General features: G+C 40.8%; 1 protein-coding gene across 2 annotated transcripts in view; it reads left to right on the forward strand.

The window, feature by feature from the left end:
• MARCHF6 (membrane associated ring-CH-type finger 6) overlaps positions 1-27,346 on the forward strand; it is a 124,934-nt gene that overhangs the window by 46,771 nt on the left and 50,817 nt on the right. For both annotated transcript variants that reach the window (XM_050937412.1, XM_050937413.1), the window contains exons 6-17: positions 3,447-3,612; positions 9,619-9,811; positions 10,343-10,404; positions 12,239-12,271; positions 13,824-13,875; positions 20,353-20,411; positions 21,055-21,135; positions 23,343-23,411; positions 23,509-23,583; positions 24,943-25,077; positions 25,598-25,717; positions 27,096-27,196. In XM_050937412.1, the coding sequence (XP_050793369.1) occupies positions 3,447-3,612; positions 9,619-9,811; positions 10,343-10,404; positions 12,239-12,271; positions 13,824-13,875; positions 20,353-20,411; positions 21,055-21,135; positions 23,343-23,411; positions 23,509-23,583; positions 24,943-25,077; positions 25,598-25,717; positions 27,096-27,196 (1,146 nt within the window). The remainder of the gene's footprint in view (positions 1-3,446; positions 3,613-9,618; positions 9,812-10,342; positions 10,405-12,238; positions 12,272-13,823; positions 13,876-20,352; positions 20,412-21,054; positions 21,136-23,342; positions 23,412-23,508; positions 23,584-24,942; positions 25,078-25,597; positions 25,718-27,095; positions 27,197-27,346) is intronic.

Genomic DNA, 27,346 nt, shown 5'->3' on the forward strand with positions numbered 1-27,346 from the left:
TGTTTATATTCCAGATACGTGTAAGGGAGTCCCTGTCTCCACTAAGAGACTTTCAAAATGCGTCTCTGGATGTATTATTGCCTGTTAGGGAAGAGGTAAACACAGTGAAAACGTAAGAGTAACTGTGAACTCTACTAGATCACAGTCTATGGCTGTAGTTGTACTCAGATGTTCCCATTTTTGAAATCTGCAGGGCTGCAACATGTTCCTCCGAGCACACGTTTTCCATCCACATACCCTAATTCATGCTGCAAGATCAGATGCAGCAGTAGGCAACAGAATTTTTTGTTCTGTGATGGACTCTGCTCTAAAATCCCCACCTCCTGAAAGGAGTCACCTAAAGTGGAGCACCCACAAGAATACTACTCAAAGAAAGTGCAGTAACTGGAGTTCTTTGAGATATGTCCTTGTGGGTGCTCTACTACCTGCCCTTCTCCCCTCTATTTCTATTTCTTGGTCTTTATGGTAGAGAAGGAAAGGAGGGCAGTTCATCCATGCAGCCCTGTATAGCCTCAGTATATCTCACAAAACTGAGCGACTGGGCAATAAATTGCCTGATGAATTTCAGTGTAGATAAATGCAAAGTAATACACATTGGAAAAAGTAATCTCAACTGTACATACAAATTGATGTCGTCTAAATTAGCAATTATCACTTAAGAAAGAGATATTGGCGTCATTGCGAATAATTCTCTGAAAACAGCTGCTCAATGTGCAGCAGGAGTCCAAAAAGCAAACAGATTTTAGGAACCATTATGAAAGGGGTAGATAGATCTTGAGAACATGACCTATGAAGGAGGGCTGAAAGAATTGGGTTTGTTTAGTGTGGAAAAGAGAAGACTGAGTGGGGATATGATAGCAGTTTTCAGATATCTAAAAGTGTGTCATAAGGAGGAGAGACAAAACTTGTTGTCTTTACCTCTAAGGATAGAACAAGAAGCAATGGGCTTAAACTGCAGCAAGGGAGGTTTAGACTGGACATTAGGAAAAAGTTCCTAACTGTCAGGGTGGTTAAACACTGGAGTAAATTGCCTAGAGAGGTTGTGGAATCTCCATCTCTGGAGAAATTTAAGAGTAGGTTAGATAAATGTCTATCTGGTATGGTCTAGACAGCATATGGTCCTGCCATGAGGGCAGGGGACTGGACTCAATGACCTCTTGAGGTCCCTTCCAGTCCTAAAATCTCTGAATCTATAATGATACAGTCAATATAATAATGCCACTATATAAATCCATGGTATGCATGCACCCTGAGTACTGCGTGCAGTTCTGATAGCTGCATCTTGAAAAAAGATATACATCACTACCTCGATATAATGCCACCTGATATAACATGAATTTGGATATAATGTGGTAAAGCAGTACTCCAGGGGGGCAGGACTGCACAGTCCGGTGGGTCAAAGCAAGTTCAGTGTAACATGGTTTCACCTATAACGCGGTAAGATTTTTGGCTCCCAAGGACAGCATTATATCGAGGTAGAGGTGTATTAGAATTGGAAAAGGTACAGAGGAGAGCAACAAAGATGATTCGGAGTATGGAACAACTTCCATATAAGGAAAGACTAAAAGAACTGGAGCTGTTCTGTTTGAAAAAAAAGATGACCATGGGGGATATGATAGAGGTCTATAAAACCATGAGTGGTGTGGAGAAGGTAAATAAGGAAGTGCTATTTACCCCTGCACATAGCACAAGAACCAGGGGTCACCTGATAAAATTAATAGGCAGCAGGTTTAAAACAAATGAAAAGAATTACTTCTTCATAAAACACACAGTCAAGCTATGGAACTCATTGCCAGGGATGGGAAGGCCAAAAGTATAACTGGGTTCAAAAAGAACTGGATAAGTTCATGCAGGATAAGTCCTTCAATGGCTATTAGCCAAGATGGTCATGGGTGCAACCCTATGCTCTGGGTGCCCCATAGCCTCTGATTGCCAGATGTTGGAACTGGATGATGGGGATGGATCACTCAGTAATTACCCTGTTCTATTGATTCCACCCCTGAAGCATCTGGCAGATGTTGGGTTAGATCAGGGGTCTCCAAACTTTGAGACGAAGGCCATATTAGATTTTTGAAGGGGCTTCACGGGCCGAAGTGACTGTGAAATAATTTAAATATATACAAATATATGCAAAATAGTTAAAAAACAACACTACTATGTCAGTGTTGCATTAAATTCTAAATCAGGTATAAAAGTTAATTGTTGCAGGTATTGTGAAAACACAAAATATTTGTCAATACATTAAAAATCATTTCACTTTTTTTTTAATTTTATTTCTAAAAACTCATACATTTGTGTCACACAAATACTGTTTGGTTCTATTAGTGCTGTAGTTAAAATTTAACCATTATGAAAGTGTTAATTTCTATCTTCTTTATTCCATTTATTGGAGATGTAATTAAGCATCTGGCTTGTATTTTTACTCTAAAGCAGCGGTCTGTGCTTGCTCGGCTGCAGCAGCAACTGTCCCCTAAGTTGGCTCCCAGGGTCACTCACCCCTCCACACAGCTCAGCTGAGCTTCCCCTTCTTCCCCCAGCTGCTGCCCCTCCCCCTGCCTGCTCTGCATGCCTACTCAGCTGCAGCCTGCCTGTTTGCTTCTCCCTGTACCTGCTTGGCTGCAGCGATGGCTCTCCCATAAGTTGGCTCCCCTTTTGGGAGGACACTGGCTACCGAGGCACTCGCCCCTCTGCACAGCTCAGCTGTGCTGCCACCCTGCGTGAACTGCTGCCGACAACTCCTCCCCCTGCCTGCTCCACATGCCTACTCAGCTGTTCGCTTCTCCCCTGTTAGTTGGAGGGCCAGACAAATGGAAGCCCCGGGCCAAATCTGGCCCACGGGCCGTAGTTCGGAGACCCCTGGGTTAGATGGAACATTGGTCTGAACCAGTATGGCTGTTCTTATGGTACGAGGCACAAGGATGTGTAGGACTTGGGCAGAACAGCCACTGTTACCAAAAATTTCCAATTAAAGGTGCAAGGGCGCATGAGCACCTAAAGTGGAATGCCCACAGGGGTGCACATCTCAAACTCCAATTACTTCAAAGGTGAGTAACCTCTCCTAATGTCATAGAGTGGTCAGTGAGACCACTGGAAAAATCAGACTTGCATTAATCCAAGGCTTTGATAATTCTCAAAGGGGTTAAGATAAACAATGTTGTGAATTGATTTAAGTTTAAATATATGCAGTTTTCTTCAGTAAAATAGTCTTCTAAGAACATTTGCTTGGTTCATTTTTTCCCTTGAAATGGAAATATTACTTGTATGTACATTCCTTACTAAAGGAGCTGGGAAACGTAGCTCTTCAGAGAACTTAGTTTAACTGATTGTGACGGAGGGATTCTCTGTGAACAAAAATGATTGGAAATAGGTTTTTTTGTTTTGTTTGTTTTTTGTTTTTTTTTTTAAACAAAACTATATTAACATAAATGTCTTGTTCTTTTCAACAGGGAAAATTTATTGGCGGACTGTTTGCAGGGTTGTTTTGTGGTGACATGCACACTCTGTGCATTTATCAGTCTAGTGTGGTTACGTGAACAGATTGTCCATGGAGGAGCACCACAGTGGTTGGAACAAAATCAACAGCCACCCAATGGTCTTGGCCAACAAAATGAGGTAAAAGTTTGTAAAATGCCCATTAATTTAAAATAAAGGGGGGGGGAGGGAAAGATGTGCGCATGGAAGAATAAATGGTGAAAAACCTGTCCACTTCAATTTAATACATTTTACTGCAAGGGGATCTTATTTCTACACATTCAAATATACAGTACTATGTAACGAGGAGTCCGGTGACATCTAAAAGACTAACAGATTTATTTGAGCATAAGCTTTTGTGGGTAAAAAAAAAAAATAACAGTTCTTCAGATGCCTGGTGTGAAAATTACAGATACAGGCATAAGTATACTGGCGCATGAAGAGAAGGGAGTTACCTTACAAGTGGAGACCCAGTGTTGACAAGGCCAATTCAGTCAGGATGGATGTGGTTCACTCCCAATAATTGATGAGGAGATGTCAATACCAAGAGAGGGGAAATTGCTTTGGTAGTGAGTCAGGCACTCCCAGTCCCTATTCAAGCCCAAATTAATGATGTTAAGTTTGCAAATGAATTGTAGCTCTGCAGTTTCTCTTTGAAGTTTTTTTCTTGAAGTTTTTTTTTGCTGAAGGATGGCTACCTTTAAATTTGTTATTGAATGTCCAGGGAGATTGAATGTATCAAAGGGTGCTGAGGGAGTTGGCTGATGTGATTGCAGAGCCATTGGCCATTATCTTTGGAAATTCGTGGCGATTGGGGGAGGTGCCGGAAGATTGGAAAAAGACAAATATAGTGCCCATGTTTTAAAAAAGGAAGAAAGAGAACCCGGGGAACTGCAGACTGGTGAGCCTCACTTCAGTCCCTGGCAAAATCATGGAGCAGACAATTAAGGAATCCATTTTGAAGCATTGGAGAAGAGGAAGGTGATCAGGAACAGTCAACATAGATTCACCAAGGGCAAGTCATGCCTGACTAACCTGATTGCCTTCTGTGGTGAGATAACTGGCTCTGTGGATATGGGGAAGGCGATGGATGTGATATATCTTGACTTTGTATCAAAGCTTTGCTAATCTACCACAGTATTCTTGCCTGCAAATTAAAGAAGTGTGGATTGGATGAATGGATTATAAGGTGGATAGAAATCTGGCTAGATTGTCAGGCTCAACGGGTAGTGATCAACGGCTCGATATCTAGTTGGCAGCCAGCATCAAGTGGAGTGCTCCAGGGGTCGGTCCTGGGGCTGGTTTTATTCAACATCTTTATTAATGATCTGGATGATGGGATGAATTGCACCCTCAGCAAGTTCGCAGATGACACTAAACTGGGGGGAGAGGTAGATACGCTGGATGGTAGGGTTAGGGTCCAGAGTGATCTAGACAAATTGGAGGATTGGGCCAAAAGAAATCTGTTGAGGTTCAACAAAGACAAGTGCAGAGTCCTGGACTTAGGACGGAAGAATCGCATGCATTGCTACAGGCTGAGGACTGACTGGCTAAGCAACATTTCTTCAGAAGATGACCTGGGGATTACAGTGGATGAGAAGCTGGATGTGAATCAGCAGTGTGCCCTCGTTGCCAAGAAGACCAATGACATATTGGGCTGTATTAGTAGGAGCATTGCCAGCAGATCAAGGGAAGTGATTATTCTCCTCTGTTTGGCACTGGTGAGGCCACACCTGGAGTATTGAGTCCAGTTTTGGTCCCCCCACTACAGAAGGGATGTGGACAAATTGGAGAGAGTCCAGCAGAGGGCAGCAAAAATGATTAAGGGCCTGAGGGACATGACTTACAAGGAAAGGCTGAGGGAACTGGGGTTATTTAGTCTGCAGAAGAGAAGAGTGAGGGGGGATTTGATAGCAGCCTTCAACTGCCTGAAGGGAGGTTCCAAAGAGGATGGAGCTTGGCTGTTCTCAGTGGTGGCAGATGACAGAACAAGGAGCAGTGGTCTCAAGTTGCAATGGGGGAGGTCTAGGTTGGATATTAGGAAATACTATTTTACTAGGAGGGTGGTGAAGCACTGGAATGGGTTACCTAGGGTGGTGGTGGAATCTCCATCCTTAGGGGTTTTTAAGGCCCACCTTGACAAAGCCCTGGTTGGGATGATTTACTTGGTGTTGGTCCTGCTTTGAGGAGGGGGTTGGACTAGATGACTTCCTGAGGTCTCTTCCTACCCTAATATTCCATGATTCTATCAAGTGTTCTCCTACTGGCTTTGTATGTTACCATTCCTGGTGTCTGATTTGCGTCCGTTTTTTCTTTTCTGTAGAGACTGTCTGGTTTGGCCAATGTACATGGCAGAGGGGCATTGCTGGCGCATGCTGGCACATATCAAATTAGTAGATGTGCAGGTGAATGAGCCCCTGATGGTGTGGCTGGGTCCTCTGATGGTGTTGCTAGAGTAGATATGGGTTCAGAGTAGGCAACAGGGTTTGTTACAGAGATTGGTTCCTGGGTTATTGTTTCTGTGGTGTGGTGTGTAGTTGCTGATGAGTATTTGCTTCAGCTTGGGGGGCTGTCTGTAAGCAAGGGCTGGCCTGTCTCCCAAGGTCTGTGGGAGTGAGGAATCATTTGCCAGGATAGGTTTTAGATCGTTGATGATGTGCTGGAGAGGTTTTAGCTGAGGGCTGTATGTGATGGCCAGTGGTGTTCTGTTATTTTCCTTCTTGGGCCTGTTCTGTAGTTGGTGACTTCTGGGTACTCTTCTGGCTCTGTCAATCTGTTTTTTCACTTCAGCAGATGGGTATTGTAGTTTTAAGAATGCTTGATAAAGATCTTGTAGGTGTTTGTCTCTGTCTGAGGGATTGGAGCAAATGCAGTTGTATCTTTTGGCTTAGCTGGAGACATTTGATCATGTGATGTGTCCTGAATGGAAGCTGGAGGCATGTAGATAAGTACAGCGGTCAGTAGGTTTCCAGTATAGGGTGGTGTTTATGTGACCATCACTTATGTGCACTGTAGTGTCCTGGAAGTAGATCTCTTGTGTGGACTGGTCCAGAGTGAGGTTGATGGTCAGGTGGAAATTGTTGAAATCTTGGTGGAATTCTTCAAGGGTCTCCTTCCCATGGGTCCATATGATGAAGATGTCATCAATGCAGCATAAGTAGAGGAGGAGCCCTTGGGGATGAGAGCTGAGGAAGAGTTGTTCTAAGTCAGCCGTAAAAATGTTGGCATACTGTGGGGTCATGCGGGTACCCATAGCAGTGCCACTTACTTGAAGGTATAAGTTGTCCCCAAATCTGAAATGGTTGTGGGTGAGGACAAAGTCACAAAGCTCAGCCACCCTGTGTGCCGTGGCCTCCTCAGGGATATTGTTCCTGACAGCTTGGTAGTCCACCCTCATGTGGAATATTGGTGTAAAGAGCTTCTACATCCATGGTGGCCAGGATGGTGTTTTCAGGATGATCACCAATGCATTGTAATTTCCTCAGAAAGTCGGTGGTATCTCAAAGATAGCTAGGAATGCTGATAGCATAGGGTCTGAGGAGAGCATCCAAATAGCTAGATAATCCTGCTGTAAGAGTTCCAATGTCTTGAGCTGATGGGTGTCCAGGATTTCCAGGTTTATGGATTTTGGGTAGAAGATAGAATATTCCTGGTTGGGGTTCTAGGGGTGTGTCTGTGTAGATTTGTTCCTGTGCTATAGCAGGGAGTTTCTTGAGCAGATGATGTAGTTTCTTTTCTCATTGGGGTCACAGGATAGTGGCCTGTAGATTGTGGTGTTGGAGAGTTGCCTGGCAGCCTCCTGTTCATAATCTGACCTGTTCATGATGACTACAGCATCTTCTTTGTTAGCCCCTTTGATTATAATGTCAGAGTTGTTCTGAGGCTGTGAATGACGTTGTGTTCTGTACGGCTGAGGTTATGGGGCAAGTGATGCTGTTTGCTCACAATTTCAGCCTGTGCACATCTGTGGAAGCACTCTGTGTAGAAGTCCAGTTTGTAATTTTGACCATCAGGAGAAGTCCACGCAGAATTCTTCTTGTCGTGTTGGTAGGAGGGTTCCTGTGGGTCAGTGCACTGTTCAGTGGTGTGTTGAAAATATTCCTTCAGTTGGAGACAGCAAAAGTAGGCTTCCAGATCACTGCAGAACTGTATCACATGCATGGTGGTGATGAGAGTGCGGAAAGAGAGTCCCTGAGATAGGACAGACTCTTCTGCTCAGCTAAGTATGTGGTTGGATAAATAAGGAATATTGTTGGATGAGTTAAGGGTACCACTGTTGTAGTCCCCTGTGGCATGTAGGAGTTTAGATAATTTACTGTCCTTTTTTCTCTGTAGAGAAGTGAAGTGTGCATTGTAAATGGCTTGTCTCGGTTTTGTAAAGTCCAGCCACGTGGAAGTTTATGTGGAAAGTTGATTTTGTATGAGAGTCTCCAGTTTTGAGAGCTCATTCTTGATCTTCTCCTGTTTGCGGTACAGGATGCTGATCAGGGGTTCCTCAGTTTCTTTGAGAGTGTGTGGCACAATCTCTCACCATAGTCAGTGTAGTATGTCAGTTGCAATGGATTTTTTACCTTCAGTCCATTTGGTATGATGTCCATCTGTTTGCACTTGGAAAGGAAGATGATGTCTGTCTGTATCTGTGCAAGTAGGAGCCAGTAGGAGAACACTTCAGTCTCCCTGGACATTCAATAACAGATTTCAAAGTAGCCATCTTTCAACAAAAAAAACTTGAAGAAAAAACTTCAAAGAGAAACTGCAGAGCTACAATTCATTTGCAAACTTAACACCATTAATTTGGGCTTGAATAGGAACTGGGAGTGGCTGGCTCACTACCAAAGCAATTTCCCCTCTCTTGGTATTGGTAAGACACCTCCTCATCAATTATTGGGAGTGAACCACATCCATCCTGACTGAATTGGCCTTGTCAACACTGGGTCTCCACTTGTAAGGTAACTCCCTTCTCTTCATGTGCCAGTATATTTATGCCTGTATCTGTAACTTTCACACCAGGCATCTGAAGAACTGTTTTTTTTTTTTACCCACAAAAGCTTATGCCCAAATAAATCTGTTGGTCTTTTAGGTGTCACAGGACTCCTCGTTGTTTTTGTGGATAGAGATAACACGGCTGCCCTTCTGAAACTTAGTCCCATGTAAATTCACCAGATCACAGCTGTAATGTGTACAATATACATTCCTGAACCATTATAAATTGTAGAATCTTACGGTAGTGTTTACTGTGATTATGCAGTAAATAATTTTCTAGCTATCATGGTTCTTATGACCCTATATGTATAATATAGTAAATCTTTTAAAATAGGATTTAGTGCTTGTGGAATTGAATTTGTAACCATGATAAAGCAAGTTTGAAGTGATATGGTCAGGTCATTTTTTTTTAAAATGACTGCCTGAAAAATATTTGTTTCTGATAGAACAAAATTTTTCACTGGTATGTGGACAACTGGGTGGTGTGTGGAACACTTACTGGTCATCTAGGGAGAGCTTCATGTGGTGCTAGCTCTCCTTTCCAGCCTTAAATTGCATTAAACTGTAAATATATTTTCCTAATAATACTTCCACTTCAACAAGTGTAGTTGCCTGAGAATATCTCTTAAAGTTGTGTTCCATACTTTGGTAAAGTTTGTCTTCTATGCTAGAATCCCTTTTAAACAGTATGTTCTGAATTATTTATTTTATTTTTAAATTTCATTTTTTTCTCCATAACTATTGATGATCATAAGGGTCTGTCATCAGGAGAGAAATTGACTATTCACCAATTACTGTCAAATGCACAAACTCAAAAAACAAACGAACAGAAAAAACTTTCCCCAACTTTTTCATAAGTATCAATTGTAACTATATAGATACAAAATGTTAACACAGAAGTATGGTTCTTTAACTTAACAGTGTTCTTAAATAATGTATCTTTCTTGCATACCAGTAAATTGAATCTCCAGAAATCCAATAAGATAATGATACTGCCAACATTTTAGGAGGTATGTCATTGCCAAAAGCAATGGCTTGTGTTAAGATTTAAGTGGAACCAAAAAAAGTTGCCTTTTGATATGTTTATTTTTCTGGACATTGGTCAAAACATAACAATACTTTAAGTAATTTAAATGAAATTGCACTGAAATCTTGTCCCTGCAGGCTCAGGGAGTAGGAAATGGTGGAGGTGAAAATGCTGCACTTGATCAACCTGCTAACCCACCTGCTGAGAATGCAGTTGTAGGCGAAAACCCAGAAATTCAGGAAGAACAGGGAGATGAGGAAGAGGAAGACAATGAAGATGAAGAAGATGCTGTAGTCGAAGATGCAGCAGATGCAAACAATGGAGCCCAAGGTAACAGGTGACACAGAGCAGGAGCATTTCCCTAAAATGATCATATAAAATAGTTATTGGAAAGAAGTGAAAATGGAAATTCTATTTTTGTGGCTGACATCTACATTTGTAATTAACCTATATAGGGAAACTACTAAGGCCAGTAGGCTCAGAGTTCAGCCTGCTTACCTCTTCTCATGTGTATTGCAATGTTTATGTAGTTTATTTTTTTTAACGAGCACTAAAACACTTTGCAGTTAAGAAAAGCCAAAACTATAAGCAGCTCTGTTGTTTCAGGCATCCCTACAATGAGAAACTACTCTGCTTCTCTTGTCAAAAGGGAAATGGCAGTAAGGAAATATTTGTTGTAACTTTTGAGGAGAAATTAAACTGTAAAGAGAATTACTTTTAAAATGTTCTTTTGACTTGTATCTCCATTGATATACTCAGTGAGCTAAATGGTGTTTTTGCTGGTTTAAATCATAATACAGCTCTGACTAACATGCTGCTTTGGGTCAGTTGATACCTTTAACAATTATAATATCTCTGTAGATGACATGAATTGGAATGCTTTGGAATGGGATCGAGCAGCAGAAGAGCTTACATGGGAGAGAGTGAGTAAGAGCCATTCTCCTGAAGTATTCTGAGATTTCTCTGTCACTGACTTGTATTTGAAATGACTTTAAACCTAATAGAAAATTGGTACTTATACTTTGATTTCATGTAAAATTTAACTGTGATAGATATTAGTGACTCCAAAAAGTAATTACGTTAAAAATACTGTATACTATATTAAGGAACCATTAAAAAAAGCATTCCTTGATTGCTGTGAAGAAACATCGCTACGAACATCTTTCAACAAGGCACTTTTCTGAGATCTTCAGTTTTGCTCCTAAATTTGCCAGCAGATGTTAAATGGTGCATAGCTTAAAAACTAATCTTTCAGTGAATGTATGTATAGATATAGTAAAAATAAGTATACACTTTTATAAAAACCAACAAGAATATGTACAAGAATGATTTCCAATACAGGCTCATCTCATTTCGTTTTCTAGTTTATAAATTCCATAACTAAAATTTTCTCGCAATTTATAGCATGATACAATAAGGAGATGGAAAAGGTCCTCTGTTAATGATACAGAATGCTAACTGCATTGTCTTGTTTAATAGACATTTGGTGAAAAGGACTCAATATAAACTCAAACTTCAGACCCTTTCTTACTTACTGGACTTTGCTGAAAGGAGTTATTAGCTCTTTTGTTTTTTGCATAAACATTATGCTCACTTTTTTTTAGTGATATATATATTCCAGAACTCTCTTGCGTACTTGAAAAATATTTTAATTATTTTCAAAAACTTTTCATGAATACATACGTTGTCTTCAGCATTTTACAAAGTTTAAATGCAATAGTCTCATAAACCTCTTAGATCTTCTGTGCCAGTCTGTGCATTTGGGTATAGTCCCTTCTTGCCTTCCTGATGAGGACAGTACATTGAGAATTCTTGGTGGTGTCATCCTTGAATGTAAGAAGCTTGGAAGCTCATTTGAAATTTCAGCAGTAGTTTACATGATGTTTATTAAGTGAAATATGTGAGAACCATGAGACCTTGAAATATTAGCTTAAAATTTGACATACAAGAGAGCCCCAAACTGTGAACAATTCCATTAATCTTGAAGTGAAGGAGTCTGGACTGGCACAGAAGATTTTAGAGGAGCGGGAAAAGAAAATTCCTTAAAAAAATCTTTTTCCTTGTTTTGTTTTGTTCTGTGTGCACTTTCTGAAACATATGTACAACTAAACGGAGGATATTTTTCCCGTCTGCAAGCCCTTTCCTGTTTCAGACTTAAACAGCATGAGATATGACTGGTCTAGAACAGAGAGCTGTTACTGCATTATATTCTTGATGAAATCTCATCTGCCCTTATTCTTTCATGAGTAATACTCTGCAGCTAGAAAACAAAATTGTATTTACACAAATCTTGATATACAAGTTTCTCCGACCTCAGATTTCATATGTAGTTAAAATTCAGTTAAATCACTAAATAAATGCTGGGCTGCTATAATTAGGTAAATAATTCATTTCCTGAGCTAAATTAAAATCGTCACCATTCACATTCTTGAAACAGGACTCTCTCTGAAATAATCAGTTAAATTGTAGACTATCTTTGGTTTACATGAACTAATATACATTTAAACAATTGTGTATTAAAATATTGCAGCCTTTGATTAGATTACAGTACTGAACTAGACCATTTTAGAGTTCCTTACTATAGGTTTAAAAACTTGTGTTGGGGAGCTGATCTGATTGTCCGGTAGTATAAGGCATGCAGCTAACCAGGGCAGTAAAAAGTGGGTTTGAAAAAGGGTGACCTTGAAACTGGTTGTGGGAGTATGAAGATTTTTGAATATAGAACTGTGAATGAACTCAACTTTCTTTTATTCTTAGATGCTTGGGCTTGACGGATCTCTGGTTTTTTTAGTAAGTGAAGTCTTATAGTTCAAGAATAGTTTTTGCAGTAGGCTTATTTTTAAGGAAACTAATAACTTGTTTTATGTAGACTTTAAATAAAAAGTCTGTTCTGTAATGTATGAAACAGATTTCAAATGTTGCATCGATGTGGTAGATTTAAACAGATTTTCTTACTTTATCATAAACTTGATGTGTCATGCATTCACATGGATAATATTTTTTGTGGCAATCAGGTGCCGCTGTGGTGGATCCTCCATAAGGGTACAATTTTCAAAAGGACCTAAGTAACTTTGATATTTTTTTAGTGAGATTTCAGTTCTTTTTTTAAAACTCCATGCTAGAGATTTGGACCTTGTATACACTTAACGCAGCAAAAAATTTTTAGAGTCAGAATGCCAAAGCCCTCCTTATGTAGTCACACCCCTTACCAACCGCTTACCAACATAGTTATGTTGGTAAAATTTTACGCTTAGACCCAGCTTTAGGTAATATAGGCTACGTCGGTCTTTAGTTACTTGTGCTTATCACAGTTTTAATTTTGTGTTGACGTACAGCAATTTTCTTAGCTTTTGTTGTTTAAACCAATGAAAGGAAAAGCTTAAATATAACTTAGTGAGTTTTAAAAAAAAATCCTCATAACAATAATGAGTTTAGCCAATGGAGTACATCTAGTTAAAATGATTCCAGAGCTTCCTCCTTTTTCTTAAGCTAAGGTTATATTTTAATAGAGCACTCTCCAAAAAAAAAAAAAGGGTGTAAATATTTTTACACAGAACTTGCTATTATTCATCTATTGTAAACTTAAATTTGCCCTAAAGTTTAGATTTTGTAAAAACAAGTTTTTATTTTATGATCAATAAAAATGTTTCCACTCAAATATCCACATTCCAAACAAAAGTTTTTAAACGAGAAGCGTTCCTCTGCACTTTTTAAAATCCAGGCATTGCACCATTAAACCTGAAATTGACTACGCTGGTTTTCATTGTCCTAGCTGAGAGAAATACAAGTAGTACATGAAGAGCAAAAGGACAAGTACACTGAATGTTTAAAAAAATCACTGTTAATAGAGTACTGTGCTATTAGAAAGTTAGATAAACAAGTTTTGTTTATAATTTAAATGTAGCCAACTGTGTCCCTTTAACTATAGCAATGAGGAGCAAACACTTGCTATTATTAACCAAAGTAAGAAACAAGAATCCCTTTGCAAATTAAACTGGAAATAATTTTCCTCTTTTTCTGAAAATATAAATTCTTTGTACTTTTAAAGTAAGCATAAAAAGGAGTATGACTATTGTCATTTATATTTACAGACCTGGGTAGATTATCTGCAAAACACCCTTCCTAACCCTGGCCACAAAGAATTTCCATTATAGCTGCCATTTTCACTCACAACATTCACTTTCATTTTTGGGGCTGAAATTTAGACAATTCTAAGCTTGCAACTTAGCTCATTATTATTCATTCTTCCCCTGAGAACTCAGGTGCAGTCATTTGCTTATTATGTGATTGATATGTTTTTATATCCTGCTTTTATTGAAATATGTTTTACTTTCTTCCCCAGGAACATGTCTTCTGGGTGGTGTCTTTAAACACATTGTTCATACTTGTGTTTGGTAGGTATTATTATTTGTTCTCATTTCAAAACTAGCTTTTTCTTTGTGAATGCTTGATAAAAATTGGTTTTTAGACCACTTTTATTCTCAGAGAAAAACAGTGAGTCTAATTTTTAAAAAAACTGAACCAGAATAAAAAGTGAATAATTAAATGTGAATAATAAACCTTTCTTACTAATCGTATTACACAGATCCTGCAAACACGTGGATGTGAATAGACCTCAGTGAATTAGTTGCATCTTATTATGTAATTTTAGTTCCCAAGGTGGCATGTATTGCATCCAAGACAGATATTTTTTCCTTTTTATTTTGTTACTGAAAGTAATTTTTTTGGATTTGGTTTTAAAAAGTCTGAGCTGTTCCTTAAGCTTTATTGCTATTAGTTAGAGCTGAGAACTACGCCTCTACCCGGATATAACGCGGTAAAGCTGCGCTCCAGGGAGGCGGGGCGGCACACTCCGGCGGATCAAAGCACGTTCAGTATAGCGTGGTTTCACCTATAACGCAGTAAGATATTTTGGCTCCCGAGGACCACGTTATATCGGGGTAGAGGTGTATATATTTGTGGAATAACATTCAGGAGGGAATTCCTGGGAATTGCTTTATGAAGTTTCCCCAAAAGTTGTGGGGACAGATGCGATATAATTTCCCTGCTTTCATTCTTCCCTAGATATTGCTAAATGACCCTTCAAGTGATACCTTTTGTCCCTGAGGCTCATAAAATCATTTCTGAAGAGGGTGTGTGTATATATATATTTCTTTCTCTCCCTCCCTCCCTCTGGAGTTCAGCAGACTGCACACAGTTGTCAATTATTATTTAAAAAAAAAAGTTTCCAGGAAGACTATCCTGTTACTTTCAGTAAGGCCTTTATTCAACCCCATTCAAGTTGAAGATTGTGCTGTTCTATCTGTACACTTGGTGTACATGGGATAAAGCACTAACATTTCCAGTAGAGTGCCCTTAATATCTGTTTGTTTTCCAAATGATGTTGCTTTCCTCCTTGAGTATGGTTAAGATTATTTTTGTTTAAAGGGAAGATCAAGTGAACAGAATCCTCAGTCTCTCACCTCTTTTCTGTTAAAGGACATCATATACCACTGGTACATGGGGTTTATTGTAGGCTAAGGGAAGGAAAATCTGTGAGATCACTTTTTATTAAATTATTGGTAGAACACTATTGTATTTTTGTTGGGAGATGTGTATTATGCTGGCTTTAGGGGTAGCGTGTGAGAGGATGGATTCGCTGACATAAGGACCCACAGGCTGAAATCACAAATGCCTAAGATGGATAGGAGAGGACCAGCAGCTATGGCACATACTGTACTCTTGAGACTGCACTAGTTGTCTTGGAGCGGCTCCATTAGTACTCCGTACTTGGGAGGAGAGTTTCTTTCTCCAGAGAGTTAGCCCTGCACCAAACCAGTACACTCAGAATTGCTGCTGTGGAGAAAGTTTGGCTGGAAGTGCCCAAATGTGTGGTGTGGTGTGTTTTTTAAAAGACAATAGTAGTTATAGAAGGGCCTATCCGCCTCCCTCTTTTGGTGGAGAAAAATTAACTCTGTCAATTGATTGACTTTATTGTATTAACCTAGCAATATAGAAAGGATATTATATCTGGACCTTTCCACTATAATCTGTAAAGAAGCCTTTGTTTTGGTATGTTGTGTGCTTTTACCTCAATAAGAGGTGGGGTGCAGAAGACTCCAGTAATAGTCATGTACAGTGGAATAATATTGTTTTCTTCAGTTTCCACACTGCTGATAAAGTTCATTTGCTCCTTTAAATATTTCAAAAACTGTTTGTTATGTTTTGGAACAAGATATCGGGAATCACCTAATGTGAAAATATTTGTATTTTGGGGGCTTAAAAAAAATTACCAGATACCCACTGGTAGATACCAGATAGCCACAGGTAGATAAGGAAGATCAGGATATAGGGCTCCTCCAGAGAAGATGAGTGGCAGGTAGTTAAAATGACCAGCCTGCATCATTAGCATGATGTTTCTCCTGAACTCTTACTCCTGGAGGTATTCCGCGTAACTGCGTGCCCAGGAAAACACCCCTCTCCCCCACTGAATTCCTATGCTTCCCTGATGAAAACGATAGGGAAGCAAAGGGAAGCTATGCCAGGGCGAGGAGGGACACAACAATGGGTGCAGTTTGGGGGGGGATTGCCCCCCCAAGCAGCGGCGAAGCATGGGGGGGCACATGGCATTACATGCCAATGCCTCCCCTCATTTCTGCAAGCTCTGAGCTGCCCAGCTGAAGGAGGCTGCATCTCAGCTCCACTGACTCTGCAGCTGAATGCTGCCTCCTGGGTCCTAGTGCCAGTCATTCCCACTTCTGTGTGCTGGAAGCCTTCCTGTTTTCTGTGCAACGGTAAATGCTGGCGGTCGGGCTGGGTAAGGAAGGTAGGGGGAAATGAGGGAAAAGGGTGGGGGGAAGAGGCAGTGGGGAAGGAAGGGGGTGGAATAGGGCAGGGGACAAGGAATGTAGGAATGAGGGAGGGGAAGGAGGCATGGAGCAGTGTGGAAGAGGGATGAGATGGGGAAGAAAAGAAGATAGGGCAATTGTGGGGAGAAGTGGGAGCCTGGCATGCAGCAACCCATTGGCAGCAGCTGGAGCTCCTCCTTTAAGCAGGCCCATCAAACTGTCACCCTGACAAACCCTACCCCCCTACACTTGGACCCCTCTAATGAGCCCCCCACACGCAGATCCCCCCTCACTGATCCCCAAGCAGCTGCACCCGGACTCCCACCCCATCAAGTCCCACTCCCCCAGCACCCAGACCCTCCCCCCATTGAGCCACCCAGACACCCCCCCCACTGAGCCCCATCCATCTTCACCTGGATCCCCTGCAGCTTCCCATTGCCCCTGCATCCAGAACTCCCCAAGAAGCCCCTGTGCATCCAGGTCTCCCACTGAGCTACCACACCCAGATTGCCCCACACAGGAAATCTCTCACCCCAAACCTGGATCTCCCCCACACGAAGCCCCTCCACACTTGGATCCTGCTGGGCTGAGCCTGCCCACCCACAACTGGCGCAAAGGGACAGGGCACTGAGGTATTTCTGGGGCAAGCCCAGCTCTTGCCCTGTATCTGGGTCAGGTGCAGCCTCATTGCCGAGTCCTTGTGCCTGGGTGGGGGGCTTCAGGGTGATCTCCTACCTCAGTGCAGCCAGTGGCCTGTGCTCCCCACTGCCATGCTGGAGCCACATTTAAATATTGACAACGTTTGCAGAATTTTGCAGAATTTTAAAATATTGTGTGCAGAATTTTATTTTTTTTTGGCACAGAATTCCCTCAGGGGTAAACTCTGCTTGGGATCTTGAGGAGTCCATCTTTCATATCAGCCTCTGACTAGCAAATTTTGATAAACTTGAAGGTGCATCCCATCTAGCTGCTCCTCCTCTTGAGTGGTGCTGGTTATTGTAAAGAGTAGAAGGTATCCAGTAATCTGCTCTGTTCTCAGAGCCTCCTTGATGTTGTGAGGAGACCATGAAAAGATATCTCCACTTTTCCCTGAAGCCGCCCTTTTTTGGGGTGGTCCTCCCCATCAATAAATCCCATAACTGTTTCTGCTATTGCTCAATACTTTCCCAAGTAACAGTATGAAATTGTCCCAGTTTGTTGTCAGTTTCATTATGTTATGCTTATAAAAAGCACAGGGGATCTTTTCAGGGGAAAAGGAAATATGCCGTGTTTATTGAAAATATACCATATATACTCGTTCATAAGCCAAATTTTTTTAGTAAAAAAGAGAAGCATCAGAGAAGGGGGTCGGCTTCTGAACGAGTATAGAGAGGGAGATGTGGGACACAGCGCCTCCCCCCGCAACAGAGGAGGGAAGGAGAGGCAGCACAGCCAGAAGGGAAGAGTCAGGGCCAGAGTCTCTCCGCTTCTGGCCACAGTGCTCTGCTGCTTTCCACACAGCCTCTGGGAAGCAGCTGCAACTCTGGGGCTGGCAGGCTGCGGCTGCACCACCTGGCCCCGCCCCCAGAGCAGGCTGTGGCTGCGGCGCCAGGCCCACTGGTGCATGCTGCAGCTGTGTTGCCCAGCCGGCCAGGCCAGAGACATCCTCCCCTGGCTCGCCCCAGCTAAGATTGGAAGAGATGGGATGTGGAGAGTGTGCGGGTCCCAGGCTAGGGGTAAGGGTTGGTCACAGGAGTTACTCCCCTGACCCCCAGTCTCTTTCCCCCCCTCCCCAAATTTCTCCACCAGTTGCTGTCCCAGCCTGTCAGGGTAAGCTGCTAGCAGGCCAGGACACTTTGTTTACTTAAGTTTACCTCCGTGCCTGTGGATGCTCGAGGTAAACAAACCATATCAGCCCGCCAGCAGCTTATCCTGATGGCCCGGGAGCCAAAGTTCGACGACCCCTGAGTTATAGGGTCAGCTTATGAATGGGTCATAAAAAATTTCCAATTTTAATTCTCTGTCTTTGGGGGGGAGGTCAGTTTTATAAACAAACCAGCTTATGACTGAGTATATACGGTAACAATTTAGCATATGCACATAGACACACACTCTCTCTCTCTCTGCAGATGGTCTTATAGTTACCAGTCTGTTGTAGCTCGAGTAAATACTCACAGGGAAATCATGAGGAGTTCACACTTTGTTTCCAGTGGGACTGTCAGGCAGAAGTTGGGCCCGTTTTTAAAAAAAAGAAGAAAAAAAAGAAACTAAAAGTAGTTTTGAAAACAGTACCTAATCCATGGTCCCGGCTTTTAAGGTGGTTCTCTCCCCTTTCTGCTGTTTGCAACTTAAGCAGGTCTAAACCTGAGTCTTTTGACTTTGTAGGGGCTTCTAGAATGATCCTTCCTCTCAGTGTGTTCTCCTATTTCCTGTGGAGAGATCCTGAGAAGTGGAGATTTTTTTCCTCCCTGACTTTACACATTTGCCTCTTATGCTCACTAAGCCACATTGAGAGATCCTGAGGTGTGAAGAGCTCCATACTTTCCCTTCCTCACTGCCATCACCTACTGCCATTGATTCGATAGAAGGGATTTGGACAAGTGAAGAGTCTTTGCCAGGCATGCTGCTCCTGCTCTTTGATCCCAATAGACAGGACTAGGGACTAAAGACTTCCATCTCCATCTTCCAGGTAGTCACATGGAACAGATTAAGGGGTAGGCAATCTCCAGTTCTCTTAATCTGATACAGTGGAGCGGATCGAGGTAGGGAATGAGAGCTTCCAGCTCTTGCTTCCTCTTTCTGCTTTGAGGGCTAGAAGAAAGCACAAGAAGAGATGCCAAGGGGGAACACTGATATCTTTTCTGCTTCAGACTTTTCTCTCCTAGCTCTAATAGGAGACCTGAGGGAGACTAAGGCCTGGTCTACACTGAAGGGGGACGGTGGGAGGGCGGGGTCGAGCTAAATCATTCAACTTCAGCTACGTGAATAACATACGTAGATCTACTTACTGCTGTGCCTTCACTGCGGTAAAGGCTGACGCTCTCCCGTTGACTCCACCTGTGTCTCTTGCCCTGGTGGAGTACCAGAGTCAACGGGAGAGCGCTTGGCAGTCGATTTATCTCATCTAGAATAGACCTGATAAATCGACCGCTGCTGCCTGTCGATCCAGTGGGTAATGTAGACAAGCCCTAAGAGCATACCTGACCCTACTGCACCTAACTACTTATGAGTCAATAATATGAGATCTTCAAATATGGGAAAAGAAGACTCCCTCATGACTGCTTCCTTCCTAAACTCTGGGAGTGGATGGGAGGAATCTTTAGGATTGTGAATGAGATACCATCCTTGGCTCAATGATCTGGGAAAATGTGACAAACCTCTTAAAAGCTCCCTTTCCTGACTCCTTCGTTGGAGTGTGTTTTACCTTCCCCCTGATATATCTGCTTCTTTGCTCACTTCCCAGACTTCTGCAGGAACTGCGTTTGTCTCGACAATCCCCAAATCTTTAAATTCTTAAGTTTCAAATGTCAGATTCTTAAATTATGTTTACTAAAAGGGAAAGTAACATCCAACTGATCTATGAAAGAGCAGCTCCACTCTTCTGTAGTGGTTGGGGAAGGGCATACAGGCAGATTCCTATAGCAGCGTAGAAGAGTTCTATCAAGCTAATAAATGAAACTAGGAAATAAAGCTGATTCAGAGCACTGTCAAATGAAAGCTGAATAAGGAGCAAAATCATTGTTCCCGTTTTTCAGTTATAGTAATCATAGGTTACTTGTAATATTGCAAGTTTAAAAAAAAAAATTCAGAGAAATGAGTCTTGAGCTACATTACACCTTAAAAGTTTGTAATGTGATTTATTAATCATGAGTACTACAGAAATGTCAAGTTTTATAACCAAATTTTCAAACTGCATTGGATGGATAGTTATTTTTTTGTCCACTTTGTAAAACCGGTGAAAATTCAAAATACTGCCGCAGAACAGAGACTTTTCGGCAAAAGTCTCACATTGCATTTGATAGAGCAATGTTTATCGTTTTCTCCATTCTCCTTCATGTTTTCCAGCTTTTTGTCCTTACCACATTGGTCACTTTTCTGTTGTTGGCCTGGGTTTTGAGGACTATGTAAGTATGGTTATTTTATAATTTTGATGTTTTAAATTCTTAAAAATTTGTGCAATTTAAAATTTTTGTGTTTTAAAGGAACCCCTGATTTTTACTTTAGGACAACAGAACAGCCTGGGATGTTGTCTGTGTCTTCATTCTAGGACCTTTCATTGTTTTTAACTGTTTACCCTCCCCCCAAAGTCATTATTTTAATCCCTGTCTAAGACTGCCCCTTTGTAAGGTCACTATATTTGGCTTTTTAATATTATATTTTTATAAAGTCTAATTTATTTTATTGTGATATTCCTTGATTGCATGGGGTATAATGCTTCATAAATGACTATTAGTGAATGCCAGGAAAAGGAGTAGGATATATGGCAGCTCGTCCTGCAAGGCTGGCAGCTTTGCATTATGTGGTTTTTCTAGTGGATGCAAACTTATTTGTTTAGGATGCCAAATGATTAGTAAAGAGAGTTTATTGATTAAATATTTGTCCTACTCATGTTGTAGTATAAAGCAGCCTAGGAACCTTGTAGTTCCAAATCTCATCTGCCCAAGTAGACTCTGTGATTAATATTGAAAGAGGACTGAATTTTTTAAGGAATAAAAACTAACTAAAATTGAATGGAAAATATTTAAAATAACTTTTTTTTTTCTTCAGGTTCAAGCATCTCACTTTGAAGGCCTAATCACAACAATAGTTGGCTATGTGCAGCTAGCAATAACTCTAATTGTTTGTCATGTATCCTTTCATAAGTAGTTGCGTGACTCTGTCTTAAATTCTGTCTGTGGATCATTATCTCTAACCATGTTGAGATCAGGGTTAGAAATGAAGCAGGAGCACTTTCTTTCTCTTTTCGCTTTGTTCTTAAGATGAAACAAACTAAAAAGGGCTGTTTTAGGTAAAAATCTGGATAAAATCTGTTTAATTAGTGCTTGACCATCCAGACCTAATTTCAAAACAGGCTGCATATTCAGAACAATAACAGTTTTGAGACTTCACTCAGCCTAGTTTTCTACGTATGGTAGTCTGTTTTATGAGAATGACATTGAAGAGGTCTTAGCATGAAATCAACTTCTTCCCCAGCTGACTGTCAGCTAACCAGGATAAAATTTCACAAGGCCATAGATGAACTGCATTGCTTTCTTCCTGAATGGCAGATCCCTTTCTGGAGGTCAGCCAAAAAAAAAAGAGGCAGTGTGGTACAAATATTTCCGCCCTCTTCACTAGCCACTAAAATGCTAAAGGGTGTCCCTTGTTCAGCATACACCATAATAGTCCAGAAAGAATTTTGCAGCAGTTTTAGGGACTGCACTCAACGTTAAACTTGAGAAATGCACTTAAAAGCTTTGCGGAAATGAAGTCATGATTGGGAAAGTAAGAGTGCCCCTGTGATCTGGCAAGGCTTGCAATTATGAGTTTTGTGATCTAGTCTGATAGAGAGGTGTGGAGCCATCCATTTCTCTCCACATGTAGGCTTCTTGTGGGCTACACAGCTGCAGCAGAGATAGAAATAGGCATACAGAATAATAACTAGGATTTGTGCCACATGGGATGGGAAGCTTATCTACATCAGTTCTCCTTTTTCAGGGAGGTTCTCAGGATATGTTTAGCCCGCGTGGGTATTCAGAAACGTGCTACCTCTGCTTGAACTAGCATGCTAGAAATAGTAGTGTGACCACGGTCTCATGAGCTAGCTGCCAGAATACAAGCCCATCTGACCCTTTGGGTGCATACTTGGAGGGCTAGTCTGCGCTGTAGTCGATGCTGCCATGACCAGACTGCTATTGTTGAGATAGTGTTGATCTATGCCTACGCATGCTGCAGTCACACCTCCTGACTGCAGTATAGACATACCCTAAGTATGTCTTCCTTGGTTTCTGCACCAGGCCAGTGGCATTCAGAGCTTTGTGCAACTTGAATTGCTCTTGGGCAGCAATTTGCTTTGCTGTGCTGGAGAGATTGAAGTGACTGTTACCATTATCTTAGAATTTTGAAAGTCTGAAGAAACTTGGTCACAGACTAAACTGTGTATGCTTTAAGAAGATTAAATTGATTTCTGTTTGAAGGAGTAAATTTATTTGCTATTTAACACTTTATATTGCAGTAGAACTTAAAGGCCACAGTCAGGTTGGGCCTTGTTGTGATAGGCACTGTACAAACACAGTAAAGTACTTGATGCCATGTCTCTCTAGAGATTCTCTGGCCTACTGAAAGGAGACTGTTATCCAGGAATTTAAAGATATGTAGGCATTGTGCTCAGGTTTGCAACACGTTAATGATTTAGGAGCCTAAATCTCATTTTTGAAAGTGATTTAGACTCTCGGGAGCCTAAATCCCATTGACAGTGAATAGGATTTAAACTCCTAAGTGTCTAAATCGCCTTTAAAAAAGTATATTTAGGTTCCTAAATCACTTAAGCATTGCAATCCTGAGCACCACAATACTTAAATACTTTTAAAACCCTGGGATTAAATTTCCCAAAATATAATGAACACACTCTCTAGCTTTGCTGTGAAGAGATGAGAATTTCTCTCAGACTCCATTAAAATGCATATTACATTAGACCTCCAGACTTGTAACTGCGCTGTTAAACTCTTGGTGGTAAATATTCCTGCATACATTTTTTCAAAAGTGATTTCTGGTATCTCAGTTTTCAGTCCCCAACTTCAGATGCCTTTGAAAGAGGGCTTGATTTTCAGAGGATGGATACTTAGCACTTTGGTAAGCAGGTCCCTTTAAGGTGTTTCAAATCAAGCATCCAAAATCATCATCATTTTTGCAAGATTAGGACCCCAGCAGTAGTATTCACACTTTCACATTAGTGTTTGACTCTTCCAGAGTTTCCTGCTATAAAATCTAGATTGCACAGTTGCTGATATGAATTGTATCATACTCTTCTGGTCCTCTTATTTCATTTAGTATATTTCCTTGACCAGAGTATGTAGGGTTTGGCTGCGCTTGTAAAATTCCAGAGATCCCGTCACTTATTGGGGGTCTGCTATATTGTTGTTAAGGTAATTATAGTCTTCTGAAAGCAAAAGGTATTCAACTATAATTTTGTTAGTGATTTATTCATAGTTACTGAGTAATTTTTTTTCCTTTTCCCTGAAGGTTTCCTTATTAGTGGTTGTAGAAATTGGTGTGTTCCCCCTTATCTGTGGCTGGTGGCTGGATATATGCTCCTTGGTAAGAATAGAAATTATTGGAATGTAGGCTAAGTCTTACACTGTTTTATTTTTCTGAGGGAAAAGGTCTTTTGCCCTGGAGAAAAAAAAATGGATATAAACTGTACTTGTAGAAAATGTATCTCTTCGCTTTTTTAATACTTTCATTGTTTCAGAGGTCAAAGGTAGTTTGTTCTAAGGCGCGGTGCAATACAAAGTCTATGTTCCTGTATTTAAGGCAATTAAAGTCTACAATCTATTGTTAAAACAGAGCAAAAAACCCCATCATTATACTTTTTGAAACAGTTAGTTACAAGACACTGTGAAAAGTCCCTTCTCTGCTATGCTAATTGTCTTACCAGCAACTCCATGACTGGTTTTCTCTATTTGGCTGCCTATGGGGAAATTCATACATGGTTCATCTTGTGGCATTACTGTGAATTTTTCCTTCTGTGTACTGAATGCCATATGAGAGAGACTGTTTTTATTGTAGTCTGGGGCAGTGGTTCTCAACCAGGGATCTGGAGTCCCCTGGAAGCCCACGAGCAGATTTCAGGAGGTCCACTGAAATAAACCAGAGACTTGCTGGGGCCCAGGGCTGAAAACCAAAGCCTGAGCCCCATCACCTGAGGCTGAAGCTGAAGCCCAAGCAGCTTAGCTTTGTGGATCCTCCTGTGGCATGAGGCCCTGGGCAACTGCCCTGTGTGCTACACCTGAATACCAGTGGCTTTTAATATACTGGATATGCAGAAAGACCGTGGTTGTGGCACAGGTGGCCAGTTGAACTTTATAGCATTTTGGGGGAGGGGGAGGGGCTCACAAAGAAAAAGGTTGAGGACCCTTGGTCTAGGGAGTGTGGGTGAAAGGAAGGGGAAATTATCATAACTTTTTAAAATGGCACTTCCCCAAAAGCTAATATAAGAGATTACTATTAAATGCTTATATGGGAAAAAGCAACCATTTTGCTCTCAGTATTAAAATACTCTATTTCTAATGAGAATAAATGTACAGTACAGTTTAGTCTGAGCTGATATGCTCATGCTGGTATGCTTTGTAGTGTTACATATTAAATGTTAGTGTTTTCCTTGTTTTAGTTTCCTTCCCATTCTTAAAACTATGTGGCGCAGAGAAATATGTCACTATTTGCCATCTCCAGTGTCGGTGCTATAAGTATGTTGTAAGAACTGTGTAGTTTTCAGTGGCACTTATGACTTAAATAGACATTTTTGTTTTCTTGAATGCTCCTCTAAATATTTATAGTTTTGCAACCAGTTGAGATTATTTAAATGTAATATATGCTAGATACAAACGGGGGTAAATTAAATGGACAACCAAGGAAGAGTATTTGGTAAACGTTGATCGTATGTACTTTTTTGTGTAGGAAATGTTTGATGCTACTTTGAAAGACAGAGAGTTGAGCTTTCAGTCTGCCCCTGGTACCACAATGTTCCTACACTGGTTAGTGGGAATGGTTTACGTCTTTTACTTTGCATCTTTCATTCTCTTACTGAGAGAGGTAAGTTCTTATTCAGGTGAGGGGATTATAAAATATATTTGAACAACTTTATGTACTGAAGAGTTCATTAGCTCTTCCCAATCTGTGTTTCTGTTATGATTCTTTTAATACATATCAGACTTCAAAATTTTTCTGCCTTAAAAATTGAACAATCGTGCTGGTTGCGAGTGAATATGGGAACACCCTTAGGGTGCTAGCCGATTGCATGCGAAGGAGTTTTTAATATGAATGCTGCTTTTGCTTAAGTACTTCTTTGTATCTGTAAACTGAAATGTATTTGAAAGTAAAGATTTTCAGTTAAAATGTTTCCACTTGGCCTAGTAGTAATGCTCTGCAATGTTCTTCTGTACCTCTCATTGTTGACTCTTGTATTGAAAAGTTCTTCATATTTATATCTCACAGCCTTCTAACACCTTTTTTCCAACAGAAATCTAACTCTGTTAATTAGACAACATGCTAATAATTCTTACGTTGCTTGCATTTTTGTCTTTTTAAACTCAAATGTAAATACCTGTTTCAGGTACTGAGACCTGGTGTCCTGTGGTTTCTGAGGAATTTGAATGATCCAGATTTTAATCCAGTTCAGGAAATGATTCACTTGCCCATTTATAGACATCTCAGGAGGTTTATTTTATCAGTGGTAAGGACTTTTTTCAGACTTGTCCTTGAATAATTTATATTCATTTCTTTCTTGTTGTTGCAAATACAGTGCTAGCCTAGCTGCCGTTTTCAATATTAGCATGTTTAACTTACTTTTTTGATTTGTGTTCATTTTTTAGTTACTAAAATAAAGCTGAAGTTTACTTCTTCAGAGGTGTTAGTTGTAACACATGCCCCGCTTCAGATTATCTGAAATGCTGGTGAAAAATTTTTAATTAAAAATTTTAAAATGTTTGTCTAGTACAGACACTCACAAATCTTCCCCTTGTGCTAAAGCCACGACGGCTTGTATCACTGGCCAACAGTTACTTTATTACTATGGACGGTGGAGGAGATCCCTTGAGGTCACGGTGTTGGTCTAAGCCATTTATTGCAACAAACATTCTGGGTCTCAGTTCAGTAGCGATGGGTCTGATTCATGTTTCTGGTCTGTCTTGGGGTGGACCATAATGGCCTGGGCAGTGGTATCTACTACCAGATGTAGCTGTAGGTTGTTAAATTATTGGGGAAATACTCAAAGTCTTTCCTAGCCTCCCCAAGCACTTTCCAGATGTTCACCCTGATGTCTGTCTGGAAGGCCTTTAAGGCAACATCTCAGATGGCCTGCTTTGGCACTGGTTTTGCAGATACAGGCTCTGAAGACTGCATACCTTTGAAACAGACTGCTGTATGGGATACTGTGATGCTGGTATACTGTTAACACATCAACAGCCTCTGTACCTTGTTGGATCACCCTAGTGGTGCTCAGCATACACTCTGAGGGTAAGACCTTCTCCCTGCCATCTGGAGAGGAGTGCTGGTCAGTCATGCTTAGGACTCTAGAAAACAGCAGGATGTATTGGCCTTTTGTCATCTTATAGCCACACTGCTTTAGCTGCATCGAGGATGTATGTGCCACATCAAATGACCCAAACTTAGTCCAACATATAGTTCTTTTTAAAGCTCTCAAATGCGTGGGTTAGCAGAATATAATGGAATTGGTTTTTACTTTGTGAATCAAGAAATGAAGCTTGCCTAATTATCATTCTCTGAAGGTATGAGTTGAAATGATTTCAGAACCTTCATCAGACTCGCAGCGGTACCATGGGCCCCATGAAGGATGATCAATTACAGCTTATATATTCAGAGATTAAACAACTTTCTCTTCTAGTTTATACATTTATTTCTCTTTATGGAACATAGACTACCAAAATTTGAGAGGAACAGGTTTTAATTTAATCATGGACCTTTGTTCATACCATTTTTTCATTCAGAACCTTTGCAGATGGTTTACATCTTCATTGGCCCATCCATATAAAAAATAAGGCTTCATGTGAGTCTTGTAGATACAATATGCATTTGTAATTTTCTTGTTGCAGATCGTCTTTGGGTCAATTGTCCTGCTCATGCTTTGGCTTCCTATACGTATTATTAAGTATCTGTTGCCTAATTTTCTTCCATATAATGTCATGCTCTACAGGTAAGTTTTTATTTTAATTTCTGAAAGATGTTTTTGGTCTCCGTGTGATTAGACAGAGTCTTCCTTGCGTACCTCTCTAAGGCCATGTCTACACTTACAAGCTTACAGCAGCACAGCTGTACCAATACAGCTGTGCTGCTAGAAGAGTGC

Source organism: Gopherus flavomarginatus, chromosome 2 (genome assembly GCF_025201925.1).
Source record: "Gopherus flavomarginatus isolate rGopFla2 chromosome 2, rGopFla2.mat.asm, whole genome shotgun sequence".
Lineage (NCBI taxonomy): Eukaryota > Metazoa > Chordata > Testudines > Testudinidae > Gopherus > Gopherus flavomarginatus.